This window comes from Dromaius novaehollandiae, unplaced genomic scaffold, assembly GCF_036370855.1.
Source record: "Dromaius novaehollandiae isolate bDroNov1 unplaced genomic scaffold, bDroNov1.hap1 HAP1_SCAFFOLD_27, whole genome shotgun sequence".
In the NCBI taxonomy this organism is placed as follows: domain Eukaryota; kingdom Metazoa; phylum Chordata; class Aves; order Casuariiformes; family Dromaiidae; genus Dromaius; species Dromaius novaehollandiae.
The window spans coordinates 7,619,260-7,640,525 of NW_026991415.1; the positions used below are offsets into that span (position 1 = coordinate 7,619,260).

General features: G+C 52.3%; 1 protein-coding gene across 1 annotated transcript; it reads left to right on the forward strand.

The window, feature by feature from the left end:
* The first annotated feature begins 20,087 nt into the window (after positions 1–20,087).
* On the forward strand, positions 20,088–21,023 carry LOC135326401 (olfactory receptor 14A16-like). The gene has a single exon (XM_064504286.1). It carries the CDS (start codon positions 20,088–20,090, stop codon positions 21,021–21,023), a length of 936 nt encoding a protein of 311 aa, XP_064360356.1.
* Positions 21,024–21,266: the final 243 nt, after the last annotated feature.

The following is a 21,266-nucleotide window of genomic DNA, read 5'->3' on the forward strand; positions in this document are numbered from 1 at the left end:
CCGAGCTGAACCTTCCAGATCCTGCCTGTGCTGTCCCTGGGCTGCAGGGGCGGCACCCTGGGCTCGGAGGAGATCTAGGCGAGGAGCTGTGCGCTGCTCGGTGGCAGGTCCGCTGCAGAGGGGCGAGTCCTGAGCAGGGTGGCCATGAGCCGTGCCTGCCTGCCTGCCGGCCGCGGGCTGGTGGGGTGGCTGCAGCAGAGGTGCCCTCACAGTCAGCACCCAGATGGGTCCCTGTCACCTGTGTCACCCCCTCCCCTCCCCAGGGCTGTCACTGCTGCTGGGTGGGCTCTCTGAGGTGCTGGGTGACATCACAAAGCCTGCTGGCCAGCACATCTGCTGAGGGCCAATCAGGCTGCTGCAGTGGCAGTGACCTCACAGTCAACACTGCAGCCATGTCCTTTTTGCCTGCCTCTCCCCATGCTCTGCAGATGCAGAAGAAAGGACAGAGGGGCAGCAGGAGAGGTAGGAAATACATCTATTTGAATACAGTAATTCCTCAGAACAAAGTTTCTCCAATCAGAGTGCTGGTAGGAAATGTATCAGGAATGAATAACTGTAAGTACATATATACGTATAAAATAAATATATACAATAAAAAAATAAAAAATCCATTCCAATTGATAAAAAAAATTGAAGTTGTGGAAATGAGGATTTTTATCAGCTCTTGCAGTTATTTTTTGAATAGGTTTTACCTTATGACTAAAAGTCGGCGTTCAGGCCTTTGTTCATTTCCCCACAGATACGGGCTATTGCTGCCTGAGATGCCCTGGGGCGGCTGTGTGCCCACATGGAGGTGGGAAATGTGACCCAGGACCTACAGGAACCTTTCTGGACCATTAGGTGGTCACCAGAAGAAGTCTCTTAAGACCTCTCAGTGAGACAACTTATTTCTCTTCCTTGACTAGAAGGCGAAGTCCAGACAATTGCATTAGACATAGACATGTGCACTAAAGTGGTCTGGCATTGGGTGAGATCAGCCTCATCCCTGTTGTCACCTCAGATGCAGTAGCATTTACCGTGCAGGGAAGGAAACGGGAGTGTGGCTAGATGACTAGGGACTCCTTTCAGACATCACTCTAACACAGCTATGTTGAGGTTTGTGCAGATTTGGCCATCCAAAGATACAGCATTTCACTGAAACTGGTCACCCTGCTTGCCTCTATCTGTCGAGAGAGCGCAACACCTCAGAGTGTGACTCGCTCTGTGCAAAGAGCAAGGACTGGCTTGGACAGCCCTGGGCTGGGGGTGGTTTTGGTGCACTGGAATGTGTGCAAGGCACAAAAATATCTTTCTTAATGGTGCAGGCCTGATTATAACAGAAAAGTCTGGAAACAGTCAATACAAAATGAAATGAGGAAGAAATGAAGGAAATGATCCAAAGCGAAGGAATGTTTGGTTACAGTTTCCAGGTTTTAGCCTTCTTTCTGTTCTGATGGTCCTTCTTTGCTTTGCTTTCTTAAATATAGTGATTTTCTATGGGGATTTTATGGGTTTATTTATTTATTTATTTATTTATTTCAGAAGGAAAGTGATTTTCAGAACTGGGCTGGGATGCAGTCACACGGTCACAGACATCTGGTGCCATTGCAGGTGCCCTGGTCCCCCCTGCAGCTCCCAGGGGCTCCGGTCTCCCGCAGGTCCCTGTGAGAGCTGCCAGGCCCAGGCAGGTACCTTAGAGACACTGGGGCCTCTCCAAGTGCTACTGGGTGCTTGTGGTTGGACACCTGAGCTCTGCCTGGAAAGGTGAAGAACAGTTTTCAAGATTTCAAAAATATGAACACACTTTCAACAGCTAAAAGGATTGACTAATCTTAATGCCAATTTTTTTCCATGATGAAAGAGTGGAAATTTTGAGGAAGGGTATTAGTCTCTGGATATTGATCTGTCCCTCTCGATTTGCATTACAACTGCTCTGTCTATCATGCTGTGGATGGCATCTCAGCAATCTTTCACATATTCCCCCATGTCCCAATTAAACTGATCATTTCTAAAGTTGCCTTTGCATTACACCATCTGGACATACGCACTTTCCATAGTTCTCCAGCCTTCCTCCTCTCCTTTCCCTTTATCCATTCAGATGCCTCTCAGCTCTCTAGTTGCTGTTCTGAGCTTCAGGGAATCTGAAGCTTGTCTTGTCTTTCACCAGGCTCAATGTCTGTTTACCCAGCCCTTTAGCTGTTTTTCCATCTAGCTCTATTTCTCCTGCCTAAAACATTTCAAGGAAGGTTGTTGCTTGTGGAAAGTGGACCTCAGTGGAGGCAGCTTGGACTTAACATACACTATAGGAGTGTATTTTACTTTTTAGTAAACTTGGTCATATTTTATTTTTCTTTGTTTGCATTTAAGAAAAATCCTCCTGTGTCTGCAGCTAGTTCTCTAAGGCAAGCAAGTGGGAATTGGTGCACAGGAGCTGTAATGTTCAGCCAGAGCCCTGAGTGGAGAAAGGTTAGATGTGAACAAGAGTGATGCAAGTCCCCAGTGGCTGAAGAGAGAAATTGCAGGGCTGGGGAGGTGGGAGGAAGGTTGTCCATGCAGGTCTCCTATCAAAACTACTGCTTTTCCTCCATGTCCAGACCTCATTAGGACACACTCTGGATCAATATCAATTGGAGAATGTGGAGATCACTTATTCTGCAATGTGAAGAATAAAGAAAGCTTAAAAAGCAGACATCTTTGTCTTGCAGGTGCTCACTGAAAACTTGCTCTTGTAAATGCACTCCTGAAATATCTCCAATTATCCACACATGAATTGAAGAACTGAAGAAAATTATGGGCAATTATGGAAAATTATGGAAAGAGGCATGGCTCCCCAGGGGCTAGATGCATTTTAATGACTGCTCTGGTGTATCTGGGTCAAAGCCCATGCACTTCACATGTTGAGAGGAGGCTGAACAAGCCTCTCCAGAAGTTAAAGTCAGATGTAAATCCCCAAGTTTCTTGGAGCATTAATGGGTCCCACTGAGGGCCATTACCAGAGAAGGCTCCTGGGGGCTGATTAGAGCAGAAAGCTGGAGGCCCTGATTGCAGGCAGGCAAAGGCAATGTGCAGGTGGCTGTGATGCCAAGTCAGGCTTGATGTGTGTTATCAAGCAGAACAGCCAGGCACTGACAGCCAGCCCCAAGGAAGGGTGATCCTTTCCCTCAGGCGTTGCTCAGGGCTCGTCCTGGGGGCAGGGTGAGGGTTGGGGTGTGCAACGCCGAGTGCAGGAGAATGATGCGAAACCTCCTGGGCTCCCTGGGGATGAGGAAGCAGCAAGGCCACAGTGCTTTCAGGAAATGGTGTCTTCTCAGACACCTTGCTAGCGTCAGACCTCAGTTCTGTTGGGAGCTTTTAGCCCTGGCAGTGCCCTGGGCCACCTCCATCACAGCCTGTCCTACACTGTTCCATGCCTGTGCCTGTTTCCTTGCAGATGGTAGATACTCCACCTGCTTCCCCACCTTGCTTTCACCCCAGGATGTCTCCACCTCTACTGATGTCCCTTTGTCCTCTCTTGCTTTTTGTTGAAACACAAAGCCAGGGGCTGATCACAGACTCCCTCCGGGTGACCTGTGGCACCACAACACTACCCTAGGAGTGACATTTCCTTTTCCTGATGTCACAGCTGAACTCCACAAGCTGCAGCTTGTGGCTCTTTCCCCTTCTCATGCTGTTTCCCACTACCAAGAAAAGCTCCATCAGCTCTGAAACCGCCCTTCAAGCAGTCACAGGCTCCTACTCTACTGCCCTCAGCCTTCCCTTCACCAGGCTGAAGAAGCCCAGGTCCTGCAGCCTCTCCATAAAGGCCTTGTCCTTTAGACTCCAACCTTATCTTCGCAGACCTCCTCTGGACCTGCTCCAGTTCCTCCCCATTTCTCCAGTACAGGGCATCCCACACTGGGACACCCTGTTCTAGATGTGGCCACACCAGTGCTGAGAGGAGGGGGACAATAATTCACCTTGTCCGGGTGGCCACTAACATCCTAATGCGGCGCCGTATCAGCCGGCCTGATTTATGGTGAGCACGCAGCACTGGCTCATGTGGCATCCTTTGCAACATCCAGGTCCTTCTCCTCAGGGTCACTCCTCTACCCGTCAAGTCCCAGCCTGTCCTGATGCACAGGCTGGTCTGCCCCCTGATACAGCACCTGCCATTTCTCCTTGTACAATGTCATGAAGTTTCTGTCAGCCAAATCCCCAAGTCTTTCAAGGCTCCTCACGCTTTCTACTACTGTTCTCCACCTTTTGAGCCAGGCAGCCTCCAACTCATTCCCCCCACCCTCCATTGCTTACTCCTCCATCCCACCTCTCCCCAGGTTGGCTACAAAGAAGTTATGGAAGACCACGTCAGAGGCCTTCCTACATTCAAGGAGTGCATGCACTGCACTCCTCTTGTCCACACAGCCAGTCGTCCCATCACAGAAGGCAGTCAGATTGGTCAGGCACAATTTGCCCTCGATGACTTCATGCTGGCTGTTCCTGACCCCTTCATATGGCTGGAACTAGCTCCAGGAAGATTTGCTTCCCAGGGCCTGAGGTGACGCTGACCAGCCCATCACTCCCCAGATCCTCTTTCCTGTCCTTCTTGAAGATGGATGTGATGTTTGGCAGGCAGGAGGGGAGGGTCAGGGGCCGGGCAGCGGCTGTGGGGCTGTGCCAGCTCCTGCTGCATCACTGGTCCCTGCGGTGTGGAGAAGAGGGACAGAGGACGAGGCAGCACGGGGGTGGTGGCAGGTTGACAGGGGCAGGTTGGCAGGGGCCAGTGGGGGTGCAGTGAGGGGTTGTGCCTGTGCCACCCTCCCAGCGGGACGGGGACATACAAGGAGCGTGCGCTGCCTGTTGTGGTGCTCAGGGCAGCTCCCCAAGGAGCACAGCTTCGCCTGAGGGACCCCTTGGTCCTCAGCCTCGGCTCCAGCAAGAACAAGAGCTCGTGGGCCAGGCCAACATCGCGCTGGCACAGGTCCTGCGACAGCCTTCGGTGCCCCGTCCCCCACAGCCCTCCTGCTTTGGCAGCCCCCACAGTTTCTGCACCTTGCCCAGCCCTGGCCATGTCCCACGCAGGGGTCAGCACACAGCCGTCCCCAGGGCCTGCTGGGGTCTGGGCCAGGACAGAGGCTGCCTAGGCCTGGCTCTTCCCCTCCATACAGGCACTGAGCCCAGCAGGAACGAGCTGGCCGCACAGCAAAACTTGCCCGTAAAGCTGGGGTGTGCAGCCAGGGCTGCAAATAGCCTCCACTCTCCTGTGCCCGGCATGTCTGGATTCCCCTCCACGAGACCTGGCTCTGCCCCACAAACCCACCGGTGTGTGTCCTCACCCAGGGAGGGCATCAGTGCTGGCCTGCCTGGCCACTCCTGGAGCCTCCCCTGTGCTCCCCGCAGGGCCCCGAGCTGGCGGTGCTGCTCTGCAGAGCGAGCGGGCTGTGGTGCCCCAGGGCCATGGGGTGACTCTGCACTGGCCGTGGTGGTTGAGGTGGGAAGCAGACCCAGCTGGACGGGCATCATTGCACCTGACAACCCCCTACCAAGGGGTCTGTGGCTGTGGTTGATGCTCTGAGCAATCACAGGGCATTTCAAATGGCTCAGGCTGAGTTCAGGTGTGTCCCTGGAAGCAGCCCAGGGTTGGTCATTGAAGGTGACATGAACCACTCTCCAGGCTCCCTTCCCTCTGCCTGCAGGGTCCCCACTGTGGACATCTGTCACCAGCCCTGTCATATGGCAGACAGTCCCAGGCAGACACCACTTGACCATTCAGCACCTCCAGGAGCACTGGGCACCCACAAGTGAGAGCTGAATCCAGCCCTCCTTCCCTAACACAGCACCCCATGAGCTCATCACCTTGAGTCAGGGAAACCTTGGAAAAGCAACAGGCCCTGTCATGGCGAAAGTCCTTGGGCAGACTCTTGGCCCTGTTTGGGAAGAAGAAACCAACTTTCAAGCACAGCACTGAGGAAACAGCCTTTTATTAGAGACCAGCCAGCTCTGACACAGTGATAGACACAATTACAGAAGGCCTCTGCGTCTGACAGGCTGGGTTTGTGTGTCTGGAGAAGTGGGATGAATCCAAACACTTCTGTACAAACATGATTATCACAGAGAGAATGCCCAAACTACACGGTTTCTCTGAGATAAATCATAAAAACACTTGTGAAGAGGGACAGGCAGCTTATTGCTACTGGACAGGTACCAGCTGAATCAGTTTCTTCAGGGCCTCCTTGAGCTCCTTGTTCCTCATGCTGTAGATGAGGGGGTTCAGTGCTGGAGGCACCACCGCATACAGAACAGCCAGCCCCAGATCCAGAGCTGGGGAGGAGAGGGAGGGGGGCTTCAGGTAGGCAAACATTGCAGTGCTGACATACAGGGAGACCACAGCCAGGTGCGGGAAGCACATGGAAAAGGCTTTGTGCCGGCCCTGCTCAGAGGGGATCCTCAGCACAGCAGTGAAGATCTGCACGTAGGACACCACAATGAAAATGAAACATGCAAAGAATAAACATGCACTAACCACAAGAAGCCCAAGTTCCCTGAGGTAGGATTCCGCGCAGGAGAGCTTGAGGATCTGGGGAACTTCACAGAAGAACTGGTCCACTGTGTTGCCTTGGCAGAGTGGTATTGAAAATGTGTTCCCAGTGTGCAGGAGAGCACAGAGAAAACCACTGGCCCAGGCAGCTGCTGCCATTCTGACACAGGCTCTGCTGTCCATGATGGTCCCATAGTGCAGGGGTTTGCAGATGGCAATGTAGCGGTCATAGGCCATGACTGTGAGGAGACAGTACTCTGCCAATATGAAAAAGAGAAAGAAAAAGACTTGAGCAGCACATCCTGTGTTGGAAATGGCCCTGGTGTTCTTCAGGGAATTGGCCATGGATTTGGGGACAGTGGTGGAGATGGAGGCAAGGTCGAGGATGGAGAGGTTGAGGAGGAAGAAGTACATGGGGGTGTGGAGGTGGTGGTCGCAGGCTATGGCTGTGATGATGAGGCCGTTGGCCAGGAAGGCAGCCAGGTAGATGCCCAGGAAGAGGGAGAAGTGCAAGAGCCGCACATTCCGTGTGTTGGCAAATGCCAGGAGGAGGAACTCATTCAGGGAGCTGCTGTTGGACATTTGCTCTTTTGGGGCACAGGGGGACTGTCGGAGGCAGAAGAGATGTTGACAAGTTAGGACGGACTTCTCTGAGCAAAACTTTCTCATAACCTCCCCCAAACACACACTCATTACCTCTCACCATCTCAGCAGCACCGTCACTGAGCTCCATCACTTGAGCTCTGGTTTGTGCTGGCTGAGTTTGCCATGATCTGCCCATGGGCTCCAGAGGAGTCAGCCCTGACCTACAGCACTGTGTACATGGGAACAAGGCTGACTAAAACGTTACTCCCGGTTCCAGTCAGATTTAATCATTCATAATGCTGAAGGGATTTTCAGCTTCTTCACTCTTGCTTCTAAATAATGTGGGTTCATTAACAGATTTAAGGCTTGCTTTGTCTTCTTTAGCTGACTCTGTCACATCTGAGGAGGATTCCTGGAGGTAGAACTCCTCAGCATTGCTGCTGCACTCAGAGGGACCAGCTGTGATTCCAGAGAGGCAAAAGGATTCCCTCTGGCTTTCGTGCAGAGGCAGGAGAGCTGGCCTGTCCATCTGCCTTGTTCCCAGCTGCCCTGTGCTCCCACCTCGGAGGTGGAGGACAGTTGCACTCGTGTTACCCGAAAAGGAAACGACACCATGGAGAGCAGAGGAATCCACTTCCAAAGTGCCCATCAGCACTCTTTGTGAGGGTGTGTAAGGCAGGTCTCAGCCCTCCCCTTCCAGCCAGCAACACCTCGGGCTCCTTCCAGCTGCCCACATCCAGCCACCCAGCAGCATGTCCGTGGCCTCAGTATCGAGGTGGCTTCTCCCTGGGGCACCTAGAGAACACACAGCTGCAATGGGAGAGCTGTGCCCTTCTGGAGGGCAGCTGCAGCCCAGCCAGACACCCCAGGGAAAAGGCAGAATGTCCTAAGGATGGGGTGTCCTGACGAGAGAGCTTGCTCATTCCCAGCCCCCCACACTGCACTGCCCAGAGCCCCACAGGCTAGAGGGGCACTTGGGCACCTCACTGTCAAGGACACGTCTGCATGGCAGGACCTGCAGGGTCAGTGTTGTCTGAACTGCATCAGAAACCCCCCTGCCCAGAGAGTCCAAGCAGAAGGACAAGGGCAGCAGGGGCAGGTGGGAAACATGGAGCAATGCCATGACATTTGTGGCCAGGGAGGCAGGGACAGGCAGGCACAGAGGGGCACTCAGCAGTGTCTCCTCTCCTGCATGTCCAGCTGCCGAGGAAACGACTCCTGCCCTGGACCCCACAGCCTTGAGAGCAGATGGCTGTGCTGGCTGGCAGAGCAGAGGAGGTGCTGGAGTTGATGGTTCCCTCTCACACTCTGAGCATGACTCTGCTGCCTGGAGCCGTCCCTGCGGGCAGCTGTTTCTCTGTCCCCACGTCTCTCCCCTGCCAGTGCTCACAGACCCCATCCCACCCGCTGGGTGCTCAGCTCTGCCCTGCAGAAACCTCCCGGGGGCAGGACACTGCCCAGGGCACCTCTGTGTTTGCAGGTGCTACAGAGCAGGGGAGACAAGCCTTGGTGAGGCTGGAAAGGTGCTGCTGGCTCTGTCTGTAGGCTTCAGGGTGGATGAAGGCATTTGCTGAGTCCCTCCCAGAGCTGCTCCTCTCTCCGTGTTACTGTCTCAGTTCTCTCTCTAAAGCTGACAGATCCAATGCTATTTCACCCTGCCCAAACAGAAAATAACTGAAAGCACAGACTCATGACAGCTCCTTCCCTTTCATGGTTCCCCTGCCTTGACCTTCCTTTTGGAAAGTCTCCTCCAGACATGTCCTGGGAGTGAGCTGGAGCTGTGAGCAGCCCTGACCCACGCAGCACCGTCTCAGCAGGAGAAGGAACCTGCCCTGCCAGGGGTCACTTCTCCCACCCAGAGCTGCTCCTCACAGTGCCATGGGGAGCTCCCCAGGCAGGCTGAATGCTGACCCTCACGGGTGACAGAACCACTGCCCCAGGCACACAACACCCTGGGTCACAGGGACACTGCTCTGAATTACAGCCCTGGGCAGATGTGCACACACCCAGGCTTCACAGCCCTGCACCAGTCCTGGAAGGAAGTAGCCATAAGGCCCTGTCCTTGTAATAGTGTGGTAGGGAATCTGTGCTCTAAAGCATCTCCTCCTCCTCTGCAAAAGAGAAGTGAGGAGAACAATCTTTAAAATCATGGGGGGGGATGGGTTTAGAAGACCCTTCCTGGAACATCAGTAGTATTGCTCTACAGGCAGAGACTTACTGTGTCAAGGGCTGTGAAGATTCCTCCCACAAGCAGCTCTCCTCTGTCCTCCCACTCCACACTGCCTTGCACTTCTCCCTGCCTTCTCTCAGCTCATGTCAGCAGCAGCAGGCAGTGCCTGCAGCCCTGCTGCTCTTGGCAGAGGAGCTGCTCCTGCACACAGCTGTGTCTGGGCAGTGCTGCCAGGTTGCCATGAGCTCCCTCCATCCCAGGAGCCTGGCCCCACTCAGGAGCAGAGGCCCAGCTGGTGGCATGACTTTCTCTGTCCCCTGTGCTCCTTCCTTCTGGGAAATGTTCACTGACATATACTAAAATAATCACTGATGGTCCCTCTCTAAACACTGAAGGAAGACTGATTGCAGCATTGCAATTTGTCTCCTCAGAGGATGGTTACCTATGAAAGATGGAAACGTCTCATTCTGGTAGCCCCTATTCCCATTTAGTACACGTAAATGGGGACAAGGATAGAGTTTGTTTTCCCATTGTTCAGGTATTCATTCGGATGAGTCAGTTTGGGCTTCTCAGGCTGCGTTAGAAGGCCCTGGGCTGGCATAGGATTCAAATCCTTCCCGTGAGCTCCACAAAAAACACACTGAAGGTGGAATTCCCCTTGCCCAGGCAGAAGTGAGCATAGCATGGATGTCTGCATGCAATATCTTGGTCTAAGCTCCCATTATAATCCCTGGAGATGGAGGGTGGGAGTCAGGTGCTCACACACAAACACCTGGTGACATTGGAAGAGACAGAGGTGGTCCAAGGCATGTGCCAGTGTCTGCTTGCTCTGATGGAGCAAGTGTGAGACCTACATCCTTCTAGAGCATGAGTTGGGGGCTAAGTAGGGAATTGCCTTGGCCACTGAAATGGTAATAGATGTCCTCTGCTACCAGAGCTCCACTCACTAAGAAGCTGAGACACATGCAGATCCCAACATTGCAAACAGTTGATGCCATCCAGTGCAGGCACTTGTTTCAGTGACACAGCAATAGGCCTGCAGGGCCATGTCGGATGCCTGGGGTGTCCAGCACAACCACGTGTCTCTAGCAGATACACCATGGGAGCTACAGGAAAACCATGACCTTTGGAGTGCTTGCTGGGCAAGTGCCCCAGGGCATCTCAGATTTCCTACCAGTGCTCAAACAATTGGATCCCACCACTGCCTTTAGGCCAAGTCCATCCCATCTACAGCCAGGCGTGCTTCATAAATGGGAGAGACACGTCACACCAAGGTCTCCGCTCTGGTCTCTGAACCCTTCAAACCTTCTAGCTTTCCTCCTCCTGAACCTCTTCTCACCCCCAGATGATATGACCAGAAACTGGGCTAATGACGACCTCAGAGTGGCCAAATCACAGGCTGCCCAGGGCCAGAGACTTCTTCAGTGGCTCCTTTTCCTTCCTGCAGATCAGTTCACCTCTGCCACAGGACCCAGGGTGCTACAGAGTCAGCTCAGGCAGCAAACCCCTCTCCTGGCATTCCTGCACAGCCCAGCTCTGTTTCTCCCTGGCCTTGGGCACTGCAGGGTTTGCTCTCTTAGTGGGAACCTCCTTTCACCATTACATTGCCACCGGCTCTCTATGCCAGCATGTCTGTGCTCTGAAGTGGGGCCATTGCACACACGGTGTCCTTGGCTCTTGGTAACAGGTTTCCCTAGTACAAATCTGTTCCCTGTGCCACAGCTGAGGCCCTTCAACCCAAAGACACACAAGTGCATGCAGGCTGGGGCACAGAGTGGAGCAGATGGAGATGCACAAGCTGTCACAGGACTGAAACAAGGTTGGAATAACTGAGATGCAGTGGGACAGCTCGCATGACTGGGGGGCTGTGATGGCAGGGTAGAAGCTCTGCAGGCAAGACGGTTAGGGAAGATGAGCAGGGGGGATGCCCTTGGTGTGAAGGGACAGCTCAGATGTATGGACCTCTTGCATGGGATGGACAAACGTTTGGGTGAGAGCTTGTGCGTGAGCATCAGAGTAGAGGTGACGTTGTGATGAGAGTTACAGACCACCCAACGAGGGTGAGGAGGTGGAGGAGGTGGATACAGTCTCCCTTAAGCAACCTGAGGAATTCAGTGGGTCACAAGGCTTGGTTCTTACAGGGGGGACTTTAATCTCCCTGACATTCATTGGAAGGGCAAACAGCAGGGTGCAAGCAGTCCAGGAGGTTTCTGGAGGGTGTCAGGGACATCTTCTAAGCACAGCTCCCTGATGGGCCAAGAAGGGTGATGCTCACCTGGACCTGGTTCGCACACACAGGGAAGCACTGATCAGGCCTGTGATAATCTGTGGAAACCTTGGCCGCAGTGACTATGAAACAGTGGAGTCCTGGATTGTGAGGGCAGTGAGGAAGGACAATAGCAGTGTACAGACTCCAGCCTGCAGAGGGGCAGTTTTGGGTCTCTCCAGGGGACTGCTGGGGGATCCCATTGGAGGCAGCCATGAAGGGCAATGGAACTCATGAAAGCCAGCAGGTCCTTTAGGGCAGCAGCCACCAAGCACAACGGTGGTCCCTACCGATACTCAGTAAAACTAGCAGACGTCTTGGGAGACCAGCTTGGCTAAACAGGATACTATTGTCCACCAAAGTAGGGATGATGTTAGGGAAATCAGAGCTCCCAGAGGATAGACACTTGCAGGGGATGTCAAGGGCATGAAGAAGAGCTGCTACTACTCCAGTAATGGAGAAAGACACCTGGGCTCACTGCTGAATGGTGCAGGGGCTCTAATAATAGCAGATTCAGATAGGTCTGAGGAGCTCAGTGCCTTCTTGGCTTCAGTCTGCACCCACAAGGTCTCCTGGGCTGCTGTGCCTCAAGTCAGGGCTCCAGAGAAGAAAAACAGCCAGCAGTGGATGAGCATTGAGTGAGGGATTGCTTGCAAGAGCTAAATCAATACAAGTCTCTGGGTTTAGACAGCTTGCATCTAAGGACATTGAGAGAGCTGTCTGCTGTCTTTACAAGGCCACTGCTTATCACTTTGAAAGGCTGTGGAGATCAGGGGAGGTCCCAATGACCAGAAAAAGGAATATGTTATGCCCATCTTCAAAAATGGCCACAAGGACAGCCCAGGGAGCTGCAGGCCCTTCAGCCTCACTTTGGTGGGGACTGTGTCATGCAGCCAGTCCTCTCAGATCACATTTCTGGCCACATGAAGAATGTGCCTGGGAGCAGTCAGCATGGACTTACTGAAGGTAAATCATTCCTGTGCAAGCTGATTGCCTTCTGTGATCAAAGACATGTGACTGTGCAGGAGCAGAAAGTACGGGACGTCATTTACCATGATTTTAGCAAGGTGTTGGACACTGTCTGCATGAATATTCTTGAATACAAGTAAGGCTTTACGATAAGATGAGTAGAGAACTAGGTGGGTAAAAAGCTGGTTGGATGATAGAGCTCAGAGGGTTTTTTTTGAATGAGTCATTCTTTATCAGGAAGCCAGGTAAAGGTGGAGTATGCAGGGTCTACACTGGACCTGTCTATTCTGACAGGTTCATCAGTGACCTGCAGCATGCAACTCTCATCACGTTTGTAAATGACATCAAATCAGGAGGAAGAGGCAGGAAGATTGGGCTAGAGACCTCCTGAGGTCCCTTCCACCCTGAAGGAGTCCATGATTTGTCCCACTCTCGATATTCTCTTGTTGGTGCCTGGGAAAGGATGCAGGTTCCCTGTGACAGTGGAAGTAGGCCAGCTTTGTTGTCCTCCTCCAGGCAGAATTATTCAGCTGCAGGGCTTCTTGGCAGGAATCCCCAAGACAGCCCTGCTCAATCCTTTACTTTGCTTTTAATTTCCTTGCTTTTTTTTCTTTCTTCCCCTTTTCATCTTGTCTCTATTACCATCCTGGTCCCTTCCCCTACAATCAGCCCACCCCTGCTTCCCCTTAACTCTTTGGTGCCGCTTTGGCTTCTTCTTTTGTTTTGTTTTGGTTTGCTTTTTTGTTCTTTTTTTGTTTTGACACAGGAGGAGCTACAGTCCAGACGGATCTTGAGGAACTTGGGTGATTCGGACAACAGATACCTTATGAATATTTACAAGAAAAGTGTCAAGTCCTGTGCCTAGGTGGAAATAAAGCTGTGCATGAGGCGGGGTTGAGGGACCTCAGCTTCTTTATCCTGCTGAAGTGGAGGTAGTAGGGCAGGAGCCTGTGACTGCTTGAAGGGTGGTATCAGAGATGATGGAGCTTTTCTTGGTAGGGGGAAACAGCATGAGAAGGAGAAAAAGCCACAAAGAGCAGCTTGTGGGGCTTAGATGTGACATTAGGAAAAGAAAATATCACTCGTAGGGTAGTGCTGTGGTGCTATAGGATACGCAGAGGGAGTCTGTGCTCAGCCCCTGGCTCTGCGTTTCAAGGAAAAGCAAGTGAGGACAGGAAGACATCAGGAGAGGTCGGGAGATCCCAGGGTGAGTGCAAGCTTAGGAAGCAGGTTGGTTGTCTACCATCTGCAAGGAAACAGGCACAGGCATGGGAAAGCATAGGACAGCCTGAGGTTAAGATGGCTGAGGGCACTGCCAGGGTTGAAAGCTCCCAACACAGTGAGGTCTTTGTCCTCTTGGCTATGGCTGCTGTCTCTGCCACCGAGGCCCACAAGAAGACACCATTCCTTACAGCACTGTGGCCTTGCTGCCTCCTTGTCCGTTGGGAGACCAAGAGGTGCCATATCATGGTCCTTTGCTTGTCATTGTGCACCCCCACCCACACACTGCCCCCAGGAAGAGCCCTGAGCAATGCATGATGGAAAACATCACCCTATGCAGGGGCTGGCTGTCAGTGCCTGGCTGCTCTGCCTGATAACACACATCCAGGTTGACTTGGCATCACAGCCACCTGCACGTTGCCTTTGCCTACCTGCAATCAGGGCCTCCAACTTTCTGCTCTAATCAGCCCCTGGGGAGACTTTGCTGGTAATGGCCCTCAGTGGGACCTGTTAACGCTCCAAGAAACTTGGGATTTGCTTCTGACTTTAACATCTTGAGAGGTTTTTTCACTCTTTTCTCAGCATCTGCAGTTCAGGGGCGCAGCACCAAATACACCCCAGGGGTCATTAAAAACCCTCTAAGGTGCCATGCCTTTTTCCATAATTTTCTTCAGTTCTTCAAGTCTTGTGTGGCTAATTAGAAAGTTTTCAGCTGTGTATTGAAATTAGGCAAATTTCAATGAGCACCTTAAGAAGAAAAATGTCAGCTTCTGAAGCTTTCTTTATTCTTCAGTTCTCAGAATAAGCGATACCCACATTCTCCAATTCATACTGACCCACTAGGTCTCCTAATGAAGTCTGGGCATATAGGAAAAGCAGTATTTTTGACAGGAGACATGTATGGACAACCTTCCTCCCCAGCTCCCCAGCCCTGACAGTTCCCAAATCAGCCACTGGGGACTTAGAGCACTCTTGGTAAAATCTCACCTTTTTCCTCTCAAGTCTGTAGCTGAATGTTACAGCTCATGTGCACCAATTCCCACCTGCTTTCCTTAGAGAACTAGCTGCAAACAGACACAGAGGTGTTCTTCTTAATAGAAAAAAAAAAAAAAAAAATTTTTGAAACAGTTTAATAAAAGAGACTGTCCTCAAGTGTTAAGTCCAAGCTGCCTCCAGTGCCCACAAGACATAACCTTCCTTGAAATGTTTTCGACAGATAGATAGGAAAGAGCAGACAAGAAGCAGAACAAAGGAGTTGGCTGAAGAGACAATGAGACTGCTGAAAGCTGAGGCAAGCTTCAGACTGCCAGAAGCTCAGAGCAGCAACTGGAGAGTTGAGAGGCATCTGAATGATAAAGAGCAAGGGGAGGAGGACAACTGGAAAACTATGGAAAGTGCATATGCCCAGAGATTCTGATGCAAAGATGCCTTTAGAAATGACCAATTTAATCAGGATATGTGGAAGTATGTGAGAGATCACTGAGATTACACCCACAGCCTAATAGACAGAGCAGTGGAAACACAAGGTCAAGGGCAGATCAGTATTTTTTCTCCCACTTCTTCTTCCCTCTTTTTCCACTATTTCATCACAGGAAAACATTCATATTAATGAATGTTAATCCTCCTGGATGGTTTGTACCCTGCTGCATTGCCCTCCCAGGGAATGTCAGGAAGATTAAAGTCTCCCCATAGGAGCCAGGGTCTGTGATCCACAGACTGCCTCAGGTTGCCTAATGATGCTTTTGTAGTTCTGCAACAGCTTGTGCATCTCCCCTTCCTCTTGTTTTGTGGCCCAGGCTTTGTGCATTTGTGTATATTTGGGGTGCAGAATCTCAGCTGTGGCACCAGGGCTGAGCACGGCGTTGTTGCTGTGAAACCTGTTCCCAAGAGCCAAGGACACCGTGTATGCAAAGGCCAAAGTTCAGCACAGAGACCTGCTGGCGTAGATAGCAGACAGCAATGTAATGATGATATGAGGCACCCACTAAGAGAGCAAACCCTGCAGTACCCAAGGCCAGAGAGAAACAGAGCTGGGCCATGCAGCCATGGCAGGAGAGGTGTTTGGTGCCTGAGCTGAGTCTGTAGCATGTGTGCCCAAGGTGACTTTGCAGCACCTTGGGGCCTGTGATGGATGTGACCGGATGTCCAGGAAGGACAAGGTTCCCCTGAGAAAGGTGTCCCTGGGCCTGAACAGCCTGCAATCCAGCCATGCTGCAGCTGAATCATTAGCACAGTCCCTGCTCAAATCATTGGGAATCAGAAAAGGCTTCGGGAGAGGAAAACGAGCAGGGTTTGAGAGTCTAGGCATATGCGTGCAGACCTTGGTGTGATGTGCCTTCCATCTTTGCAGCATGCTCGGATGTAGATGGCATGGACTTTGCCTAAAGGTAGTGGTGGGGATCCATTGTCTGGGCACAGGTAGGAAACCTGAAATGCCCTGGGGCACTTGCCCAGCAACCACTCCAAAAGGGCCTGGTCTTCCTTTAGATGCCATGCTGTACCTGCTAGAAGCATGGTGGTTCGGCTGGACACCCCATGCATTTGACAGCCCTGCTGGCCTCTTGTCGTTGCATTAAATCAAGTCTCTGCCCTGAATTACACTTGCAATGTGGAGATCTGCATATATTTCAGCTTCAGAGTGAGGGGAGCTCTTGCAGTAGTAGACATCAAGTGTCATTTCAGATGGCCAAGGAGATTCTCCACCTGGCCCCTAGCTGATGCTCCAGAAGGATGCGGGTCTCCTAGTTGCTCCATCAGAGCAAGGGACACTGGTACACGTGTTGGACCTCCTCTGGCACCTCAGGTGTCCGAAAGTGTGTGTGTGTAAACAACTTATGCCCACCCTTCATCTGCATTGATCACAGTGGGAGCTTAGAAAAGGAGATTGCCTGCAGACACCCATATTATGCACCCCAAAGCTTGGGCAAGGGGAATCCCACCTGCTGTGAGTTTGTGGAGTGCACAGGAGGCTGAATGCCAGTCCATCCCAAGGGGCTTCTCACGGGACATTGGATGTGTTGACTGCTTCCTCTAAATCAGTCCGTGAAGCACAAGTCAAGGAACTGGCTTCTTGTCTTTTGCAGGTGTCCTGTCTCCTTATGAGATGGGAGTAGGCCCTTCCAGAGTGGGACATTTCCACCTCTCTCAGAAAACCATCCTCTTTTGGATGTAGTGGTTATTAGTGACGATTAGTGGTTATTTTAGTCCACTTCAGTGGACATTTCCCTTGGGTGACCCTGCTGCCTTTCAGGAAATGTCAGCCCTGGAGCCCCGGGAACATCTCGAGGGTGCAGAGGGCACAGAGAAAGTCATGTCTTCAGCTGGGCCTCTGCTCCTGAGCTGGGCCTGGCTCCTGGGACTGCAGGAGCCCGTGGCAACCTGGCAGGTGCTGCAGAGAGACAGCTCTGTCCAGGAGCAGCTCCTCTTAAAGCAGCAGCAAGACTCAGGGCACTGCCTGCAGGGGCCAGGATGAGATGAGCGACTCAGAAGTTAAAGACAGTCAGCAACAGGAGGACGGCTGAGAGCTCACTGTGAGCAGAAATCTTCACCGCCCTTGACACAGTAAGTCTCTGGCTGCAGGCAACGCTGCTGTGGTTCCTGGAGGGCTCTTCTGCAGCTGGCACCTTCCACAGCTGATAGGGTCTGTCAGGGTGGCTCTGCCAGCTTCTCCTGTTTGGAGCAGGTAGTGCTTTAGAGCAGAGATTCCCAGCCACACCGTCAGATTGACAGGGCATCACAGCTACATTCTTCAGAGGGTGGTGCAGGGGTGTGGAGCCAGGGAGTGCACCCAGGTCTGCCCAATGCTGCATTTCAGAGCAGTGTCCCTGCACCCCAGGGTGCTGTGTGCCTGGGGCAGTGACTTTGCTACCTGTGAGGGTCAGCACTCAGCCTGCCCAGGGAACTCCCCATGATGGTGCTGCAGGGAGAAGCTGTGGGTGGAAGGAGCGACCTGCATCAGGGCAGGTTCATTCTCCTGTTGAGAGTGTGCTGCATGGCTCAGGGCTGCTGTCAGTGTTAGCTCACCCCCAGGACATTTTCTGAAGGGGACTTTTCCAGGGGAAGGTATATGCTGGTCAAACCTGCAAAGGGCAGAGCTTTCCTTCCTCAGTCTGTGCTTAGTCTCCCCATCTCTTGACAGGGCTGGAATGGAAACAGAGCTGTTTAGTTTAGACAAGAAACTGTGACTCCTGAACTGTTGCACTGAGAGATCGAAAGGTCTGCAAGGAACCTCAGCAAATCCCTCCAGCAACCCCTCTGTCCACACGCAGCACCACCATAATCTTTATTAGCTTCCTTAGGCTTGATCTCAGCTGCTCCTTAGCACCTACAAACCTGAAGGTATCTGCCCCTGGGACAGTGCCAGGCAGCAGCGGGATGATGCATGAAGGAGAGGAAATTTCTCACAGGAAAGGCTGTGGGAGGGTGGATGTGGGCAATTCCCTGACAGCTTCTGCAGTGCAGATGCCTTCCCCTGAGCCAGCCCCTGTGTCTCCTCTGCCGCCTAGCAGAGCCTCTGCCCTCAAGGCCACAGCATCCAGGGCAGGAGACACCTCCTTTGCAGTCCAGCCTCCAGGAGAGCAGAGGTGCGTCTCTCCTGTAGGTGCCCATTTCACCACTGCCTGACAGAGGGACTGAGAGCAAAACCTCCTCTGCAGGGGGATGTGCACAGCTGAGTAAGGTGCAGGCTTTCCTGGGTGCCCATCTGGAGGTGTTTGCATGGGAGCGAGGGGTCCAAGACCCCTCCTAGACTGTGGGTCTTTGGGCCATGCAGTCTGTAGGGCTAGGGAATGCGCCAAGTCTCCCTAAGGAGACATCCTCCTTTGGACAATGCACTAACCCAAACACTTTTGCCACGCACAATTCTCTAGGAATGGAAAAAGCCAAGGATTTCTATACATTCAGTAGATGTGCCCCGTTTGTGGTGAGTAAGCCCCTCTGCTGCAGCCCTTCTGGAGCATGGGTTGTGAAGAGGTTGCAGACCCCTTCCCCATTATGAGTAGGCTTAATCAGAGAGCAGATGTGGACACACAACTTGTCTGTACCCCCTGCCCCACAACTCCTATTGTGGCTGCAGATGTGGTGCAGGTGGTAAACTGATGTGAGGATCTATCTTAGTGGAACAGGGGCCTCTGCAATGGGTCCTGTAAGCCCTGCCTTCATGTGCCTGTTTTCCTCCCTTGCACCGAGTGGGAGCTGGTGGTGACTGACTTGGATACAGACACCTCTCTTCAGAAGGGTGAAAGAGGAGGAGATGAATTCCTCCCAGGGTTCTTCTCTTCCAGAGGCTGATGGGCTGGATGCTAATGTCATCTCTCCCTGCAGGACATGGAGAGTATTCCCACGGGGCCACTGCATGAAATCCCCCTCGCTCAGCTCAGGGCATCCATCCCCAGAAACTGCCCCCCCACCCCACCTCCAGCTACATGTTGCTGTTTGCTATCTCCATGCTCCCAGTGTGGCAGAGCATCTGGTGAGAGCTAAGGAAGTGAAGTTACAGATGAGTTTCAGATATGAAAAGTCAGTTTTGTTCTGGAGTCATACTTGTGGTTTGGCTGGGTACCAGGGCTACGCTTGTGTGCACACCCCGAGCACTTTGGTCATTAGCTCCTTGCCTGGCCCGAGAATTGCCTGGCCAGTCATCTGCACAGATGGGAGAACAGGTTGTCATGAGTCAACGGACCACCTTGAAACTAGGTGATTGACTGGAGCTAGGCAATTAAGTATTTGACTGAGAGTTATGGCAGCGCTGCAGGTGGGAATTTCTGAAGGTTCTAGAAATTCCCCCGTGGCAAATCCTGCTGTGTCTAGTCCAATTTGTATGCCGAAATGTGTTGATCACCATCCTGGGTGGAGTGTCCCGAAGTGTCCTTGCTGCAAAAGTGATCAGATTGTGCACAGCTAAGACATTTGTAAATAGTCCATACAAAGTGTTCCTGCAGTGATTGTCACATACTATGGGGTTAAGGTGTATCAATAGCAATGAATTATGCCTGTGCTGGGTGGTCACGTGGGTCCCCAGCCAACGGGAGTAGAACTGAGCCAACCAGGGGTTCAGCAGTCTCACCTAATCCCGCTGACAGCACTGCAAGGACACTTTGTCACTGCACAATGACTGACCATCCTGTTTTGATTCTGAGTGTGTGTGTAACAAGCAGGGCTGACTTCTCTGGAGCCCATGGGTTAGAGGACCCTGTTCCCCGTGGTAGACTCCAAAAGCACAGACCAAAGCACAAGCAGAGGAGGTGAAGGAAGGTCCTGCTGTTAAGGAGAAAGGACATGTGGGGAGTTGCTCTGAGAAATGCTGTGGGTTTTGTTCAAAGTCAGTCCTAACTTGTCAATATCTTTTCCTCCCTGGACAGTCCTCCAAAGCCCAGAGGAAGCAAATGTCCAACAGCAGCTCCCTGCATGAGTTCCTCCTCTTGGCATTTGCAGACACATGGGAGCTGCAGCTCTTGCACTTCGCGCTCTTCCTGGGCATCTACCTGGCTGCCCTCTTGGGCAACGGCCTCATCATCACAGCTGTAGCCTGTGACCACCACCTCCACACCCCCATGTACTTCTTCCTCCTCAACCTCTCCCTCCTCGACCTTGGCACCCTTTCCACCACTGTCCCCAAATCCATGGCCAATTCCCTGTGGAACACCAGGGCCATTTCCTACTCAGGATGTGCTGCCCAGGTCTTTTGGTTTCTCTTCTTAATTTCAGCAGAGTATTCTCTCCTCACAGTCATGGCCTATGACCGCTACATTGCCATCTGCAGAACCCTGCACTACAGCACACTCATGGGCAGCAGAGCTTGTGTCAAAATGGCAGCAGTTGCCTGGGCCAGTGGCTTGCTCACTGCTGTGCTGCACACTGCTAACACATTTTCAATATCACTCTGCCAAGGCAACACAGTGGACCAGTTCTTCTGTGAAGTTCCCCAGATCCTGAAGCTCTCCTGCTCAGACTCCTACCTCAGGGAACTTGGGCTTCTTGTGGCTGGTGTTTGTTTAGCTTTTGGATGTTTCATTTTCATTGTGGTGTCCTACGTGCAGATCTTCACTGCTGTGCTGGGGATCCCCTCTGAGCAGGGACGACACAAAGCCTTTTCCATGTGCCTCCCGCACCTGGCCGTGGTCTCCATGTTTGTCAGCACTGGCCTTTTTGCCTACCTGAAGCCCCCCTCCATTTCCTCCCCAGCTCTGGATCTGGTGGTGTCCATTCTGTACGTCGTAGTGCCTCCAGCAGTGAACCCCCTCATCTACAGTTTGAGGAACAAGGAACTCAAGGAGGCACTGAAAAAACTGTTTCAACTGATACCAGTTCAGCAGCTATAAGCTGCCAATCCCTCTTTGTAAGTGACTTGAATTCATCTCAGACAATTCTTGTGCTTTGGGCACTCCCTGTGATAACCAAGTTTGTACAGGAGTTTTTGAATCCATCCCACTTCTGCAGAGGCACAAACCCTGTCTGTCTGTCTGCCTGAGAGGCCTTCTGTGAATGTGTCTGTCACTGTGTCAGAGCTGACCTGTTTCTAATAAAAGGGTATTTCCTCAGTGCTGTGCTTGAAAGCTGGTTTC